We start from the raw sequence: 19,717 nt of genomic DNA, 5'->3' as shown, positions 1-19,717 counted from the left end.
CATGCACGGTCAGTCTAGGATCGATCCCTGTCGGTGGACCCATTGGGCTATTTTTCGTTCCAGCCAGGGCACCACAGTTGGTGTAATAAAGGCTGTGGTATGTTCTATCCTGTCTATGGGATGGTGCATATAAAAGATCCCTTGCTGCTAATTGAAAAAAGTAGCCCATGAAGTGGTTACAGCGGGTTTCCTCTCTCAATATCTGTGTGGTACTTATCGTAAGTCTGATGCTATATAACCGTAAAAATAAAATGTGTTGAGTGCGTCATTAAATAAGACATTTCCTTTCTTCTCTGAAAAGTTTTAGGAGAGAGATAAATAGATCACCTTGCAATAAAAAAAATTATTTGTTTTATTTGAAACTAAACGTGATTGCTCACCTAGTACTGTTTCAGGGAGTGACCGTCAGCTTGCCTTGGTTTTACTCATGTCTTAATGCTTATAGCCGGATTTTACATTAGACATACGAAAGTAAAATGGAATTTGAGTTATGAATACAATTAATTTTTATTTTTATGCATTGATCTGACCTCCTTTTATCAAAGTTTTTCTTCAGTTTCCATCATCTTGAATAACAGAACACATTGATACTTTATTTAATTTTTGTTTCTTGCAGTCCGGATGTGTCACAGGGAATGATGGAAGATGAGTTTATTCCAAGTCCCTTGGCACGCTATCGCATCCTGCTCTTCTCCGCTCTCAAACTGTGTCTGGCCATCCTGACTTCACACGGCATTGAGAACAAAGATGTTGCTGCTCAGGTATTTATACCCAATAGCTGGATTTCCTTTGTATGTGGTTTGTTTGTATGTTCATTCCTTCGTTCATTCATTCATTTGTTTGATTGATTGATCATTCTTTCATTCCTTCGTTCATTCATTCACTTATTTCTTTACTTATTTGTAAATTACATGGTTTAGCTGATTCATTTATTTGATTGATTGACTGTCCGTTCATTCCGTCATTCGTTCGTTCATTCATTCATTCATTCATTCATTCATTCATTCATTCATTCATTTGTAATTCACATGGTTTAGCTCAGAACTGTTTCCTGTCAAACTCTTGGCATGATGCTTACAATTGGCACATTAGATTACTTCAACATATCTTAAATGCATTGTAACGTCATACATTTACTATGTTTAAACCCCTGTATTTAAGAAAAACAGGTTTGTAAATTCGGCCCTCAGTTGTTATATCCAGCATGCTATTACTGACCAGTTTTCTCACTTATTGCAATGTGATGGCTAGCAAAGGGTGTTGGATACCAATTAATGGTGTTGAGCTTTACTGTTATATTAGAAATCCATTGCAACGGTTGATGTATTCACCTTTCAGGTGATGTTATTTCTGATGTCTCACGGAGAGGTTATAAACGCAATCCTCCACAGTAGGAAACCATCGATGAATCTAGCGACACTGCGAGAGCTGGCGCTCACTACAGCGGTCATTGCTAGAGCCAGCTTCCACAGTAAGTTACAGGTTCCTGCTTTCAAATTCATAGTGGAATTAATTGTTTTTACTGTTCATTATCAAAGGCCACAAACATTTATCAGTTGTTTGTGGGGACATCACAGACCTATGTGGATGACGGTAAAATGAAGTAAAATGTGAAACTATAGGATTTCTGTTTTAGTATGAAACTACATGAGATGGCTGTACTCCATGCATGCTGTTATTGTCGAAATATGTTAGACACGAAATAGCTGTATATAAACAAAATATGCTGAGGTGTCGTTAAACGAATATTCCTTTTTTATTCTATGTTAAAGTGACAGACCCTAGTTATTAAACACTAAGGCATATTATTCACTATTAGAGCCATTTTTGATAATTGAAATCATACTTTACTTCGATGTAATTGTTTAGATTATCCATTTCCGTACATCTGAAGTGTTTCTGATCATCCTGGTGTTTTTAATATCACAAAAATGCATTTTTCACTCTGGTTTCACTCTATTGTAATTTTAAGGGTCTGCGCCTTTAATAGCTGCTCTTGTTCCAACCATGTAAAAGATCCCTTGCTAGTAATGGAAAAATGTAGCGGGTTTCCTCTCTAAGACTATATATCAGAATTATCAAATGTTTGACATCTAATAGCTGATGATTAATAAATCAATGCCATTAAACAAAACAAACTTTAAACTTTATTGACCAAATGTCATAATAAATAGAGGATACTCCCAGGGTGTCTTGTGATATCATAATAAATAGAGGATACTCCCCGGGTGTCTTGTGATATCATAATAAATAGAGGATACTCCCCGAGTGTCTTGTGATATCATAATAAATAGAGGATACTCCCCGAGTGTCTTGTGATATCATAATAAATAGAGGATACTCCCAGGGTGTCTTGTGATATCATAATAAATAGAGGATACTCCCAGGGTGTCTTGTGATATCATAATAAATAGAGGATACTCCCCGAGTGTCTTGTGATATCATAATAAATAGAGGATACTCCCAGGGTGTCTTGTGATATCATAATAAATAGAGGATACTCCCCGAGTGTCTTGTGATATCATAATAAATAGAGGATACTCCCCGAGTGTCTTGTGATATCATAATAAATAGAGGATACTCCCCGAGTGTCTTGTGATATCATAATAAATAGAGGATACTCCCAGGGTGTCTTGTGATATCATAATAAATAGAGGATACTCCCAGGGTGTCTTGTGATATCATAATAAATAGAGGATACTCCCCGAGTGTCTTGTGATATCATAATAAATAGAGGATACTCCCAGGGTGTCTTGTGATATCATAATAAATAGAGGATACTCCCCGAGTGTCTTGTGATATCATAATAAATAGAGGATACTCCCCGAGTGTCTTGTGATATCATAATAAATAGAGGATACTCCCAGGGTGTCTTGTGATATCATAATAAATAGAGGATACTCCCAGGGTGTCTTGTGATATCATAATAAATAGAGGATACTCCCCGGGTGTCTTGTGATATCATAATAAATAGAGGATACTCCCAGGGTGTCTTGTGATATCATAATAAATAGAGGATACTCTCCGGGTGTCTTGTGATATCATAATAAATAGAGGATACTCCCCGGGTGTCTTGTGATATCATAATAAATAGAGGATACTCCCCGAGTGTCTTGTGATATCATAATAAATAGAGGATACTCCCAGGGTGTCTTGTGATATCATAATAAATAGAGGATACTCCCGGGTGTCTTGTGATATCATAATAAATAGAGGATACTCCCCGGGTGTCTTGTGATATCATAATAAATAGAGGATACTCCCCGAGTGTCTTGTGATATCATAATAAATAGAGGATACTCCCAGGGTGTCTTGTGATATCATAATAAATAGAGGATACTCCCCGGGTGTCTTGTGATATCATAATAAATAGAGGATACTCCCCGAGTGTCTTGTGATATCATAATAAATAGAGGATACTCCCAGGGTGTCTTGTGATATCATAATAAATAGAGGATACTCCCCGAGTGTCTTGTGATATCATAATAAATAGAGGATACTCCCAGGGTGTCTTGTGATATCATAATAAATAGAGGATACTCCCAGGGTGTCTTGTGATATCATAATAAATAGAGGATACTCCCAGGGTGTCTTGTGATATCATAATAAATAGAGGATACTCCCAGGGTGTCTTGTGATATCATAATAAATAGAGGATACTCCCCGAGTGTCTTGTGATATCATAATAAATAGAGGATACTCCCCGGGTGTCTTGTGATATCATAATAAATAGAGGATACTCCCAGGGTGTCTTGTGATATCATAATAAATAGAGGATACTCCCCGGGTGTCTTGTGATATCATAATAAATAGAGGATACTCCCCGAGTGTCTTGTGATATCATAATAAATAGAGGATACTCCCCGAGTGTCTTGTGATATCATAATAAATAGAGGATACTCCCAGGGTGTCTTGTGATATCATAATAAATAGAGGATACTCCCAGGGTGTCTTGTGATATCATAATAAATAGAGGATACTCCCAGGGTGTCTTGTGATATCATAATAAATAGAGGATACTCCCCGAGTGTCTTGTGATATCATAATAAATAGAGGATACTCCCAGGGTGTCTTGTGATATCATAATAAATAGAGGATACTCCCCGAGTGTCTTGTGATATCATAATAAATAGAGGATACTCCCAGGGTGTCTTGTGATATCATAATAAATAGAGGATACTCCCAGGGTGTCTTGTGATATCATAATAAATAGAGGATACTCCCCGGGTGTCTTGTGATATCATAATAAATAGAGGATACTCCCCGAGTGTCTTGTGATATCATAATAAATAGAGGATACTCCCCGAGTGTCTTGTGATATCATAATAAATAGAGGATACTCCCAGGGTGTCTTGTGATATCATAATAAATAGAGGATACTCCCAGGGTGTCTTGTGATATCATAATAAATAGAGGATACTCCCAGGGTGTCTTGTGATATCATAATAAATAGAGGATACTCCCAGGGTGTTTTGTGATATCATAATAAATAGAGGATACTCCCAGGGTGTCTTGTGATATCATAATAAATAGAGGATACTCCCAGGGTGTCTTGTGATATCATAATAAATAGAGGATACTCCCTGAGTGTCTTGTGATATCATAATTTATCAGCACGAGTTGATAAAAGTATGAACTCCGAGGCTTGCTGAGGATTATTATACTTTTATCAACGAAGGAAGGAAATCTTTTATTTAACGACACACTCAACACATTTTATTTACGGTTATATGGCGTCTGACATATGGTTAAGGACCACACAGATATTGAAGGAGGAAACCTGCTGTCGCCACTTCATGGGCTTCTCTTTTCGATTGGCAGCAAGGGATCTTTTATATGCACCATCCCATAGACAGGATAGCACATACCACGGCCTTTGATGTACCAGTCGTGATGTACTGGCTGGAGCGAGAAATAGCCCAATGGGCCCACTGACGGGGATTGATCCCAACCGACCGCGCATCAAGTGAGTGCTTTACCACTGAGCTACGTCTCGCCCCTACTTTTATCAACGAGTGCTGATATATTATGACATCACAAGCCACGAGGGGGGGTATTCTTTTTATCATCCATTATCATTCTTTGCAACAATTGTAAACGATTTCAGTAATGTGGGATGAATGTCACTTTATTTCACAGTGGTAGACTCGTTAACTAGTAGAACAACAGTTGCGTGACGTCACTAATGATAGGTTTAGTGCTGAAACATACACAATGACGTAACAAAAAAAGCGATATCTCCTAACGAGAATATCAAAGGAGATATCGCAAATTATAGTGCTAGCGATATCTTCTACAAAAGCTTTTAATGGATGATAAATGTATATTAGACACCAATTAAACAAAGAGATTGAAAACAAACCTTTGCCAGTCATACAGACAAACTCCAACTGAACAAAGACTATACAGGTATTTTGCTAAACATATTTTTCTTTCATTTCGTTTCAGATGAGCTGGGCTTGGAGTACCTGGACAGCGGTACGGCTGTGGTCGAGTTCCAGGGTCAGCGGACTCGAATCCAGAGACAGATGTTGTCACTGTTAACGCACTACAGCTTCTCGGACAAGTTCTCCAAACAGCTGCAGAAGCTAGAGGAGAAACATGCGTCGGAGGATGCGAAGGCGGAGATCGCCCTGGCTTACGAGGAGATTGCGTCTAACATCGCAGCCTTCTGCAGGTCCCTCTTGACAGAGTCAGGTGTGTGTGTCACTTCAAAAACTGTCTACAGCAAACAAACATGTTGTGGAAAACAAGTCAAATATATAGTTTGTTGATTTGCTGATTGTTGTGGGAAATTGCAGTGGTTGGTATGTTTTGTTTTAAGGTGGGTTTTTTTTTCTTCATATTATATACTCTTCAAAAAAAGAAACGCAAAAGGGTACAAATGGGTTATAACTCCGATTTTATGTTTCCTACCGGTTCATGCTTTGTGAATATAAGGTCATTGCATGTCCCAAACACATTCCCACGGTTACATTCGATAAAACGCAGCTACTGTACAATAAAGTTCCAAAATGTGAATATTCGCAAAAACGCAGCCACGTGCAAACCATGTCACCACTGCACGTGCGTTGTCTGCACGTGCAACATGAACACCGACAGTATAAAAGTGCAGGGTGTTCGCTTGCCTGGCCTCTGTATCTGGCCGACAGTTGACAATCCAGGACATGCCACGTCTCAGTGAACCGCAGAGAAACAATGCCATCGGCCGACTAGACGCAGGCGAATCCAGAACGGCCGTTGCCAGGGCATTCCATGTGTCCCCAAGCACCATCTCCAGACTGTGGGACCATTACCAGCAACATGGATCAACACGTGACCTCCCTAGATCCGGTCGACCACGGGTCACTACCCCCGGGCAGGACCGCTACATCCGGGTACGCCACCTTCGGGAACGATTGACTACTGCCACCTCCACAGCCGCAGCAATACCAGGTTTGCGCAGGATATCCGACCAGACCGTACGGAACCGCCTACGTGAGGTAGGAATTCGTGCCAGACGTCCAGTTCGAGGTGTCATCTCAACACCACAACACCGTCGACTCCGACTGCAGTGGTGCCAGATTCATCGACAATGGCCTCAACTGCGATGGAGACAGGTGTGGTTCAGTGACGAGTCCCGATTTCTGCTCCGACGTCATGATGGAAGATGTCGCATGTATAGGCGTCGTGGTGAACGTTATGCGGCAAACTGCGTGCAGGAAGTGGACAGATTCAGCGGGGGTAGTGTCATGGTGTGGGCAGCCATCTCACACACTGGCAGAACTGACCTGGTCCACGTGCAGGGCAACCTGAATGCACAGGGCTACATTGACCAGATCCTCCGGCCACACATCGTTCCAGTTATGGCCAACGCCAACGCAGTGTTCCAACATGACAACGCCAGGCCTCACACAGCACGTCTCACAACGGCTTTCCTACAGCACAACAACATTAATGTCCTTCCTTGGCCATCGATATCACCGGATTTGAACCCAATTGAGCATCTATGGGACGAGTTGGACCGACGCCTCCGACAGCGACAACCACAGCCCCAGACCCTGCCCGAGCTGGCAGCAGCCTTGCAGGCCGAGTGGGCCACCATCCCCCGGGACGTCATCCGTACTCTGGTTGCTTCAATGGGCAGGCGGTGCCAGGCAGTTGTGAACACACGCGGAGGCCACACCCGGTATTGACTCCAGATGACCTTGACCTTGGTGGTGTGTCCTATCACTTACTCACAATGGACTAGAGTGAATTGTGAACAATCCTGCAACATTTGGTAATTATCGGACTCACCATTCAATAATTAAATCAATTCTCCAAATGTTACGACAATGTGGTTTTGCGTTTCTTCTTTTGAAGAGTATATAAAGCAGAATACTTAGATGTGATTAAAAATAATTTCCCTACTTTTTTTTATGTTTTCAGGTATACAGGGTAAAGGGCTGTAATAATTATATACATGGCATATATATTTGGTGAAAGGTTGCATGTAAGTTTTAGCCATATATGTTACTATTGTCGCCTAAGAGATTTGATTTGGTGGTATACACCCTTGATTAATATGATTTTAAATATGTTTTTAGGTCCATGTTCTCAGTACAGTCGGATTCTGTTTGGTCCGTGTTTGGAAGAAGGCAACATAAGAGACATACAGGCTTCTGAAGGTTTGTACTTTACCAGAATAATAAGAAGCATCATCTGAAGACAAATAGTCGGACATAACCAAATGCTTGTGGGAGTGCTAAAACTAAGACACTGAAATAACATTAATTAAAATGATGTGCACTTGTCAGTAAAGGTTCCTTTCATAAGAAAATCCCTTGTGACAATGGGCCGATTGTGCTATTTTTCCTTCCAACCAGTGCATGGTGTATTGAAGAAGATCGCTTACTACTAATCGAAAAGAGTAGCCCATGGAGTGGGAACAGCGGGTTTCCTCTCTCATTATCTGTGAAGTTCTTAACCATATGTCTGATGTCATATAATAGTAAATAAATATGTGAGTGTGTCACTAAATAAAATTAAATTCCTTCCTTCCCTTATGATGCATAAAATCCTGACAAAAATTTCTTATGGCCTACAAGTATGACAAAGCTATTTAAAATATTTCATATGTGATGCATCTCGCGTGTAAAGCACTCGCCCGAGTTGAGTTGGTTCTAGAATCAGTCACCTTTGGTTCTTGTCAAATTGCTATTTGGGAGAAGTAGCCTTTGCGGTGGCAACAGGTTTTCTTTCTCGCCATCTCAAAGTATTTCGATGTACAAGTCTTGTTCCAGAAATGTTAATAACCATGTCCTATTTTACAGAGTTGCAGTATGCGAACTTGGGCGCGAACCAGTCCCCGAACCTGGGCATCGTGGTGTACCAGTTGAAACAGTGCTGTACTCGCTTTCTGGCCGTGTTCGACAGCCACCGACAACACTCGCAGAAACTGGCCGGGATCTACGACCTCAGTACCGAGGACTTGAAGGAGGTAAACTTCACGGGGAGTGCTGACTAGTGTGTTAAATGTCTAGCATACCAGTGCATGGACACTGATGAATTAAAGATATGTCTAAGGGCTGGGATGCCCATTGGTAAAGCGTTCACCTGATGCACAGTAGGTCTAAGATCAATCCCTTTTGGTGGGTCCATTTTTCGTTCCAGCCAGTGCACCACAACTAGTGTACCAAAGGCTGTGGTATGTGCCATCCTGTCTATGGGATGGTACATATAAAAGATCCCTTGCTAATAATTGAAAAATATAGCAGGTATCCTCGCTGACTGTATGTTGGAATGATCAAATGTTTGATATCCAATAGCAGATGATTTATAAGTCAGTGTGCTTTGTCGCTAAACAAAACCAACAAACTTTAACAAAAAATTCTGATGACCCTTTGGAGAGAACACTGGATGATGCTTAGAAATGAAAATGTCAAAAACACTTCATTTTCGTTTTGCTTAACCTGTTAACATGCTATCATGAATTTAATGATTGAACGAAAAATGGGTCACGCTAAACTAAATGTACTATTACATGATAATATCCATATGTGATGGAGAGATAGACTTAAAAACACCTTATTATCTCCTCCTTGGTGATGACCTAGATGTCAAAACCAAACTCTCCACTGACATTAAAGGCGCTCAATCACGGATTCAGTGGGCCTTATTTCTCTAAATATGGATTATAAATGGAAATTACATTCAAACCTAGTTATTGTATGATTCAAAACATTTTAATTGAACTACGATCGAGGGAATGCTGTGACACGCTTCATTTTTAAAATTTGGAAGTCTTCTTGTGAAAAGTCATAAAAAACCACGGCAAAACAAACTCGTAGTGATGAGACTATATATACGACAACCGTATAATGTATTTTAAAATTTTATATAAACAACCGCCGTGTATAGAGACTTGGCAAATGAGGACCGGCTATATACATGGCAAATAATAAAAAATATATTATTTCATGACGAAAATAACTGAATACGCTGAAATAAAATAAACAGTCGAAACATGAACTCACCATTTATTATTATTATTATATTATATTATTATTATTATTATTATTATTATTATTATCAGGCGCGTGTGCATGGGATTTAGCAGGGATAGAGTCTAGACGGATACAATGCTATAATGCTTGGTTCAAAAACGAATAACATGTTTTCCAGTGTCGGTTGTTTTTCGTTAAATGTTTGCAAATTATTTTGACTAATTCGCAAAGTGATCATTTGGTTTAATGTATAGCGTAAAAAAGGGGCCTACTATCGCATGTTTTGCCATCCAAAGGTTGGCTTAATTATTACTTAACCCAGTTGAATCCAGTTCTACGTGCAGGGACAAGTTCAGCCTGCCATTTGTGCATGTGTGCAAACACGTTAATCTTGCATTTTTATAGCCACCACCACCCCCTAGATAAAACTCTGCCCCCTCCACCCCAAAACGGTATTATTATTGCATGTATTATCATGTTGGTAAAGTCACGTCGCGGTGGGGTGGGTGGGGTCGGTTGTTACAGAAACATTACATAAATTTAGAAGGGAACCCGGGAGTCGTCTCAGTGTTACTGGTATAAAAAAAAAATGTATTTTGAATTTATTGCCCCTTGCAATTTTGCGCATTTGAAATATGACTAAATACAGAAAAATAACCTTTTAGTCATACAGTGTATTTATTTGCGGTCAAATTAACTTTAAAAAAAATGTGTACGTAAGGAGCCTCAAAATTATTTATTTATTTTTAAAAATGTATTATTACTTTTTTGTTAATACTGTGGTGACAATATTACTCTATTCATGTGTATGGAAACCGTTCACAAAAGTGTCCGCTAGATCCATATACTCTCTCTCTCTCCCCCCCCCTCCCCCCCCCCCCCCGTTCAGAAAACGTACTGTTTGTACGGTACTTGGTATGTATTCCTCCTGTTCCAGATGGTTCGGTAATATGGATCAGTCGAGTACTTATTTACCGCCTATATACATTTTTGCTGTGAATATAGCCAGCCCTCGGTCGCGGTGGCTATATACACAGCTGCCGTATATATAGTCACATCGTATATAAACACCGTCTAGTTCAGAGTATTCTTTAAAAACGTAACAATTCCTATTCCAAGTCAGCTGTTATGGCATATTTTGCATATTAATGAATTTAATAAGGTGGAAAATGAAGGTGTTGGTGATCTAGTTTTTTGCATACGACTAACGATAAATTTACCTATAGATGCAAAGGCCTAACTAGTCGGGATTGTTGACGTTTAACATGCTTCTGTTAATAAAATAAATTAATATATAAGCTTATTATCATTCAGTACATGTTTTTATTAATTTTTATGAACTTATTTTCATTGGGTTTTATTTTTATTTACCCTATGTAGCAGAGGACGGTCAAGCATTCTCGTTACACAAGCTTGGTAAATCGTTTTGACACTACGGTTATTCGGGGGTTGCCCATCACGTGACTACAAAAGTAATACGTCACACCTCTTCGCTCCAAATAGCCGTTATGTTTTCCTGAATTATGGACCGTTGACATAATTCAATTATTTTTACAAAATATCAGTAATAAGTGGGTTATGGTAGTTATGTAGATGGTTAAATAAAGTACTTTTAGCGACAAATCAAATGTATATATTTTCAAATAATACTTTGTTAGGTCATTAATTAGGTCAGTCATCTGTGACAGAGCGCCTTTAACACTATTTAAATCGGTTTTTTACCAGTTAGTTGCTAGTTTTGTAAATATGTTTTAGTTGGAAAACATTAATGTGTGTGTTTCTCTTCAGCTGGCTGGTCTGGGCAGTACAGAGAAGATGTCGTCCCAGCAGCGTCAGGAGATCGCCAGGAAACGCCTACAGAAGATTGTGTCCTACAAGGCCAAGGAACTCCAGCATTACGCATGTATCCTTCAGAACTCGCCAGTTGATGTTTCTAATACATTAACCCGTATCGTTAAAAATATCTTAGTACATATCTAGTGAGACGTCGGACAAGAACGTCAAGTGAGACATAACACTTCAACATCATCGAACAGCAACTAAACGAGTTGAATGATATCAATTAACATCGATTATGGGTATGGAAAGTGGATATTAAATTCACTACCATTTCGTATACTGTTTATGTCCCTAAAGCTTGTGACAATTGAAAATTATTTCACTCAGGACATCAACATGATACAAAATGGAAGCTTGTTTAATATCCTATAAATATGCAGTCTTTGCCATGAGCAAAAGCAAGTCAAGTTAGAGATCACTCTCCAGAAATGGTGCCAGGTGAGCATTAATCACATGAAGTTTCAAATAAAATGAATTAAACATTTCATTGCAGGGTGATCAATTTGCCTCTCCTAGAAATTTCCAGTTGAGTATGTAGGGGAGTGTTAGTGCGAAGACTCATGCCATCTGTGTTTTTCTGCTAATAATGTGTGTTATTGATTTTTAACTGATTGAGATATTTCATATGATGGTGTTTACTAACATAAACAATGCTTTTATTTTCAGTAACTTGGTGTTTTGTCTTTGTAATTTGGTCTTTTGTGTTTCGTCTTTCAGGGTATGCACACAAAAAAAAAATCATCCGCAAACTGAGTGAACGGGCAAAGCCGTTCACACATAAGTTTGCGGATTATTTAGTTTTTTCATACACAGATGACCGTAAAAGAAATAACAGACAATACTTATAATTAAATTTGAAACATACTTACTAATAATAACATTAAAAGTTTTTTTGTTGTTGTTGTTGTTGTTAAAACAATAATGCTCAGTAAGATAAAATGACATGATCAGGTATGACATTCCCTGACTACGTAATGTTTACATGAATCGCTGGACCAATGGGATGACGTTATATTGTAATGAATGTAAGGGAAATTTAATTATTTTGTTTTGTTTGTAACTGGTTGTTTTGTGTGTTTGTAAGTGGTTGTTTTATGTTTGTAACTGGTTTTGTGTTTGTAACTGGTTTTGTGTATTTGTAACTGGTTTTGTGTTTGTAACTGGTTTTGTTTGACATTGATCTTTAACTGACGAAGATATCATTGAGAACTGCCTGTTTATACTGTGGCGCCACCTGGAGTACTACCTGGTTCACTGTGTGCCCGTCGACCAGCAGCCCCATGTCTACCAGACGCACATCCGCAGACAACACAACCAGATACGCAGGTTACAAGGTGAGACCAGTCGATAACACAACCAGATACGCAGGTTACAAGGTGAGACCAGTCGATAACACAACCAGATACACAGGTTACCAGGTGAGACCATCGATAACACAACCATATACGCAGGTTACAAGGTGAGACCATCGATAACACAACCAGATATGCAGGTTACAAGATGAGACCAGTCAATAACAACCAGATACGCAGGTTACAAACACCAGATACGCAGGTTACAAACACAACCAGATACGCAGGTTACATGGTGAGACTAGTCAATAACACAACCAGATACGCAGGTTACAAGGTGAGACCAGTCAATAACACAACCAGATTTGCAGGTTACAAGGTGAGACCAGTCGATAATACAACCAGATTCGCAGGTTACAAGGTGAGACCAGTTGATACAATAACACAAACTGATAACAGGTTTCTGTATGGTGGGTGCATATGTAGGGAAATTGGACCCAAAATTAAAGTGATATTCAGCAAATTTATTTTGTAACAAAGAACTACAAATCTAATTCAAGAATTTAACTGTTAGTCTTTATGTTGTTTTCATTATGTTTGCTTTCATTTTCTATCAAGGGAGTAGGTTTTTGAAAAGACAGCTACAGTGCCCATTTTGACATTCATAAGGATAATAGTATATTTAATGCACATTTTCTAGCATCAATTATTAATGAATATTACGAATGATTTCAAAATATTTTCTTTTATTTAAGTTTTTTCATTTTGCTTGTAAACATGTAGTTTGGTACCAAAAAAACCCGCCAAATACTATCAAAGTTTTTGTTAATGAAGTTTTGTTGATGACTAAGTAGTACATGTATTTAGAATGTGATTGGCATGTTTCCAGAAATGACCGGTATGAACAGCCCGGTACCCGTGGAACACGAGAGTATGATCCAGCCTCAGTTTGAAGAATTGTCGCGCGGAATTACTCGCGACGAGATGGACCAGCTAAAAAACACAGCACCGGCGGTCATCAACGAATCACTGTTCAAGAAAATACAAGACATCAGTCAGGTGATTGTTGTGTAATACTGAAAATGGATTAATATTTTGATGGGTTTTTTCACGAATATACACCTTAGCGCATGTTCGCAATGTTTAAATTTCCTGAATGACCGTTGGCATCTGTAAAAAAAAGAAGTAAATGTTCAATATTACCTATATCGATCTGCAAAAAGACACCTCATTGTCAGAAAAGCAGTGTTTCCTGCTACTCGACATCAAACAATTGTCTCTGGATACACATCTTGCATGTACCAGAAAGACATCTCACAACTTTAGTTGTTATCAATTAATATACCAATACCTTTGGTAGCCGAAACAATCAACTTTTATTTGCCACTGATTGGTATGGTGCTCATTAGTAAATAGTAGTGGGAAAAAACCCACAACTTAAGTAAGCTTGTTCAGTAACCTGTTATTTTTGCATTATTTTAAGTTTCATTTCCGGAATGAGAGTTTTTAATAATTTTTTACTGTATGTAAGACAATAAGTCCATATATAAGTACAAAAATATTGACATTTTGGGAGCAATTGTTCTGATAACTAGCCTTCATCGGTGGTTTATAATAAGTACACCCAAAACTGTGGTTGGTTGGTCAACCAACCAAAACTCTTATTTACATGTTTATATCCATTTAAGTATGTCCATCCCTATCACCACCTCTGACACATGTCGATGATATTGGTTGGGAGAGAACAGCGATGGTGTTTTATAAGGGTAGTTTATATATGGCAACAGCAGGTTTCCTCTCTCACACTCTAGACCAAATGTTGAAATCGCTGTATGTCGGATAATAAGCAGCCATAGCTTAAATTGTGTTGAAGTGAATTTGTTACATATTTAATTAGGTATACATAATACAGGTGCTATGATCATTGTGCTCAAGTGCTGATACCAGACATTTGTTACATATTTAATTAGGTATACAGAATACAGGTGCTATGATCACTATGGTGAAGTGCTGATACCAGACATTTGTTACATATTTAATTAGGTATACAGAATACAGGTGCTATGATCACTATGGTGAAGTGCTGATACCAGACATTTGTTACATATTTAATTAGGTATACAGAATACAGGTGCTATGATCACTATGCTGAAGTGCTGATACCAGACATTTGTTACATATTTAATTAGGTATACAGAATACAGGTGCTATGATCACTATGGTAAAGTGCTGATACCAGACATTTGTTACATATTTAATTAGGTATACAGAATACAGGTGCTATGATCACTATGGTGAAGTGCTGATACCAGACATTTGTTACATATTTAATTAGGTATGCAGAATACAGGTGCTATGATCACTATGGTGAAGTACTGATACCAGACATTTGTTACATATTTAATTAGGTATGCAGAATACAGGTGCTATGATCACTATGCTGAAGTGCTGATACCAGACATTTGTTACATATTTAATTAGGTATGCAGAATACAGGTGCTATGATCACTATGGTGAAGTGCTGATACCAGACATTTGTTACATATTTAATTAGGTATGCAGAATACAGGTGCTATGATCACTATGGTGAAGTGCTGATACCAGACATTTGTTACATATTTAATTAGGTATACAGAATACAGGTGCTATGATCACTATGCTGAAGTGCTGATACCAGACATTTGTTACATATTTAATTAGGTATACAGAATACAGGTGCTATGATCACTATGCTGAAGTGCTGATACCAGACATTTGTTACATATTTAATTAGGTATACAGAATACAGGTGCTATGATCACTATGCTGAAGTGCTGATACCAGACATTTGTTACATATTTAATTAGGTATACAGAATACAGGTGCTATGATCACTATGCTGAAGTGCTGATACCAGACATTTGTTACATATTTAATTAGGTATACAGAATACAGGTGCTATGATCACTCTGTTGAAGTGCTGATTCCAGACATTTGTTACATATTTAATTAGGTATACAGAATACAGGTGCTATGATCACTGTGCTGAAGTGCTGATACCAGACATTTGTTACATATTTAATTAGGTATACAGAATACAGGTGCTATGATCACTGTGCTGAAGTGCTGATACCAGACATTTGTTACATATTTAATTAGGTATACAGAATACAGGTGCTATGATCACTTTGCTGAAGTGCTGATACCAGACATTTGTTACATATTTAATTAGGTATACAGAATACAGGTGCTATGATCACTATGCTGAAGTGCTGATACCAGACATTTGTTACATATTTAATTAGGTATACAGAATACAGGTGCTATGATCACTATGGTGAAGTGCTGATACCAGACATTTGTTACATATTTAATTAGGTATACAGAATACAGGTGCTATGATCACTGTGTTGAAGTGCTGATTCCAGACATTTGTTACATATTTAATTAGGTATACAGAATACAGGTGCTATGATCACTGTGCTGAAGTGCTGATACCAGACATTTGTTACATATTTAATTAGGTATACAGAATACAGGTGCTATGATCACTGTGCTGAAGTGCTGATACCAGACATTTGTTACATATTTAATTAGGTATACAGAATACAGGTGCTATGATCACTATGTTGAAGTGCTGATACCAGACATTTGTTACATATTTAATTAGGTATACAGAATACAGGTGCTATGATCACTATGCTGAAGTGCTGATACCAGACATTTGTTACATATTTAATTAGGTATACAGAATACAGGTGCTATGATCACTATGGTGAAGTGCTGATAACAGACATTTGTTACATATTTAATTAGGTATACAGAATACAGGTGCTATGATCACTATGGTGAAGTGCTGATACCAGACATTTGTTACATATTTAATTAGGTATACAGAATACAGGTGCTATGATCACTATGGTGAAGTGCTGATACCAGACATTTGTTACATATTTAATTAGGTATACAGAATACAGGTGCTATGATCATTGTGCTCAAGTGCTGATACCAGACATTTGTTACATATTTAATTAGGTATACAGAATACAGGTGCTATGATCACTATGCTGAAGTGCTGATGCCAGACATTTGTTACATATTTAATTAGGTATACAGAATACAGGTGCTATGATCATTGTGCTCAAGTGCTGATAACAGACATTTGTTACATATTTAATTAGGTATACAGAATACAGGTGCTATGATCATTGTGCTCAAGTGCTGATAACAGACATTTGTTACATATTTAATTAGGTATACAGAATACAGGTGCTATGATCATTGTGCTCAAGTGCTGATAACAGACATTTGTTACATATTTAATTAGGTATACAGAATACAGGTGCTATGATCACTGTGCTCAAGTGCTGATTCCAGACATTTGTTACATATTTAATTAGGTATACAGAATACAGGTGCTATGATCACTGTGCTATCAGGGCTTCTAGATTATGGTAGCCCCACTGCCATAGCTAGTGATATTCAATGTTAGACTAGCAAATAACTACTATTGCCATGCCTGATGGCTAGTGAAAAAAAAGAGGTCAAATGTTGTAGTTAAGTCTATTTTGTAAATACAAATATCCTACCCCCACCTCCTGCCAATGTTAGTGTTTTAAGCTCTCTCTCTCTCTCTCTCGCTTAATTGACATATCTCATTATTACTATTATTTAGTAAAATTGTATTAACTTAAAGTAAAGTAGGGCCAGTGAATTTTAAATTGTCGCTAGTAAATTTTAAAAATCACTGATCCCATGGCTCGTGGATTTTATAAAAATTCTGGAAGCCCTGGCTATGGTAAAATATTAGTGATCCATTGTACATATGCATCCCTAAATTAATGTTTTGTGTTTTCATGCTTTGGCAAGATCGAGTCTCAATACTTTATTAATAATACATTGTTTTATTTTTTTAATGTACATGTAGTATATTGTTTTAGTCTTTAACAAGTGTAAATGCCTTTGGGTGTGTGCTTCTGTTTAGATTCTCGTTCCAGCCACTGCACCACGACTGGTATATCAAAGGCTGTGGTATGTGCACTGCTGTCTATGGGATGCTGCATATAAAAATCATTTGCTACTACATGTAGTGGAACATGTAGCAGGTTTCCTTGCTAAGACATGTCAGAATTACCAAATGTTGGCACCCAATAGCCGATAATTAATAAATCTATGTGCTCTAGTGGTGTCGTTAAACAGAACAAACTTTAATAGTAAGAATCAATCTTCTGTTTTACTGAAGCTATTGTTTGTAGTTTCTACAAATATATTTTGTTTAGTATTTTGATGTGATTTATAACAAATGTAAACATCTTTTTTCTTCTTCTATTTTTCAGTGCTACAGTAAGAAGCGATCTCATTATTGTTTCACCGAGGCGGTTGTTCGCAGAATTAAACGACTGTTGAGACTGCACACAGGCAGCTGAAGACATTCTGTTTGAATTTTGTTCTCATTCATGTTGAAATCAAATAACAGACTGCTTATAAAGCTCACCAAATGGGTTCAGTGTGATTAAAATCTTCATACTAATGATTCGTGTCTAAAACATCTTTGTGAATGACTCATAATGAAAATGTTCATTTATATAATTCATGATCATGTTATATGAATGATTTGTGAATAGAAACTTTGTGTGAATACTTCTTGAATAAAAATCCTTTGGTGAATTATTCATGTGTATAACATCCTCATGTATTCACATTAAAATTGTTTATTTGATGCATCAAATAAATACTTGTCTAAACATATGCTAATAATCATGTTGTTTAATAATTTAAATGAATATATTAAATCTGTTCATGGGTATCCAGTATGCTTATTAAGTTAATGACAAATATTCAATAAAAGAGAAATAACAATTTACTGTGGATTTCTGTGGATTTGGTCTTTTCTCAGAATCAAAGATAATTTATTATAATAATATGTTAATACTAGATGCTATAGTACTCTGTTTTGGAGCCTGATTAAAACTTACAAGATAGCTAAGAATGCTTAAATGTGATTAATAACATGATGTATAAAAGTAATGAGAAAAGCATTTTGAGTGGCTGACTGATGACCTTGAACTTTTATTTTCATTTATTCCAGGGAAAACATGGAAGTTTGCTTTAAAACAATATATAGCATTAATCAGTAATAACAGTGTACTTGTATTTTACAAACACGTCAAGTTTCACAGCTAGTTTTTTTCTCCATTATCAACTCTGTGTGAATGTTTCAAATAAAATATGCTGATGACTGTTCATAACTGACATGAATATATTCAATTTGTTTTCAGTCATCAACATTATTTTAATCAAAACAAAACTGATATTCCTAAGAATGTTGTGATTGAAAAAGCCTATAATATTGTTGTAATGTTCACACACAACTCAGTTTATTAAATAATGTACATTTTGGTACTGGTAGAGCAGTTTCTGAATGACCACAATCAAGTGGGGTGGGGTGTGTGGTTTGATGAGGTTTTTTGGGGGGAAGGGTTGACACTGATTCTTTAAATATAGATCACCTGCATCATGAAATTAAATAATTGACAACCACCCATAAAATATATTTAATACCCACCATTAAGAATGCTGGCAATAAGAAAGCATATGAATATTTTAGACAGCTCAGTTGGTCCAGACTACATGAAATTAGGATCAATATTCCAAGTTTTTCAAACATCTGAATATAATATGATCTGAGCAAAAAAAAAAAACATACCCCAAAAAACTGCGATGCTTTGTGTAATACTTAGGAATATAACATCTTCGCTCATCTTCAATCAGGAGTGATGTTTATTGTTCCATGCTGTAACTTGGTGCAATAAAAGATTTGAAACGACAGTTATTGTTATGTTGTTACTATTAGCTATGTGCAGACATGTTACAGGGCAGCAAGTGCATCACAAATGGAATATTAAAAGTCGTGGTATGTGCTATTGTGACTATGGGATGGTGCCTATAAAAGATGCTTCGCTGCTAATGGAAAAATGTAGCAGGTTTCCTCTCTAAGAATATGTCAAAATTACCAAATGTTTGACATCTAACAGCCGATGATTAATAAATCATTGTACTCTAGTCGTGTTGTTAAACAAAACCAACTGTTTGTTACAGGGCAGTTTAAACCTGCCAGCTGTGTGTTGGTGGTTGATTTCA

General features: G+C 37.3%; 1 protein-coding gene across 1 annotated transcript in view; it reads left to right on the top strand.

Moving 5' to 3' along the window:
- LOC121372645 (nuclear pore complex protein Nup205-like) overlaps positions 1-19,405 on the top strand; it is a 74,202-nt gene extending 54,797 nt beyond the window's left edge. Inside the window, exons 33-41 of the mRNA XM_041499087.1 lie at positions 617-761; positions 1,339-1,471; positions 5,449-5,697; positions 7,569-7,649; positions 8,295-8,461; positions 11,256-11,370; positions 12,503-12,640; positions 13,488-13,657; positions 17,914-19,405. Of these exons, the coding sequence (XP_041355021.1) occupies positions 617-761; positions 1,339-1,471; positions 5,449-5,697; positions 7,569-7,649; positions 8,295-8,461; positions 11,256-11,370; positions 12,503-12,640; positions 13,488-13,657; positions 17,914-18,003 (1,288 nt within the window). The 3' untranslated portion in view covers positions 18,004-19,405. The remainder of the gene's footprint in view (positions 1-616; positions 762-1,338; positions 1,472-5,448; positions 5,698-7,568; positions 7,650-8,294; positions 8,462-11,255; positions 11,371-12,502; positions 12,641-13,487; positions 13,658-17,913) is intronic.
- The last annotated feature ends 312 nt before the right edge of the window (positions 19,406-19,717 follow it).

Source organism: Gigantopelta aegis, chromosome 4, assembly GCF_016097555.1.
Source record: "Gigantopelta aegis isolate Gae_Host chromosome 4, Gae_host_genome, whole genome shotgun sequence".
Classification (NCBI taxonomy): domain Eukaryota; kingdom Metazoa; phylum Mollusca; class Gastropoda; order Neomphalida; family Peltospiridae; genus Gigantopelta; species Gigantopelta aegis.
Note: the sequence above shows the minus strand (reverse complement) of the source record. Positions and strands in the feature narration are given on the sequence as shown.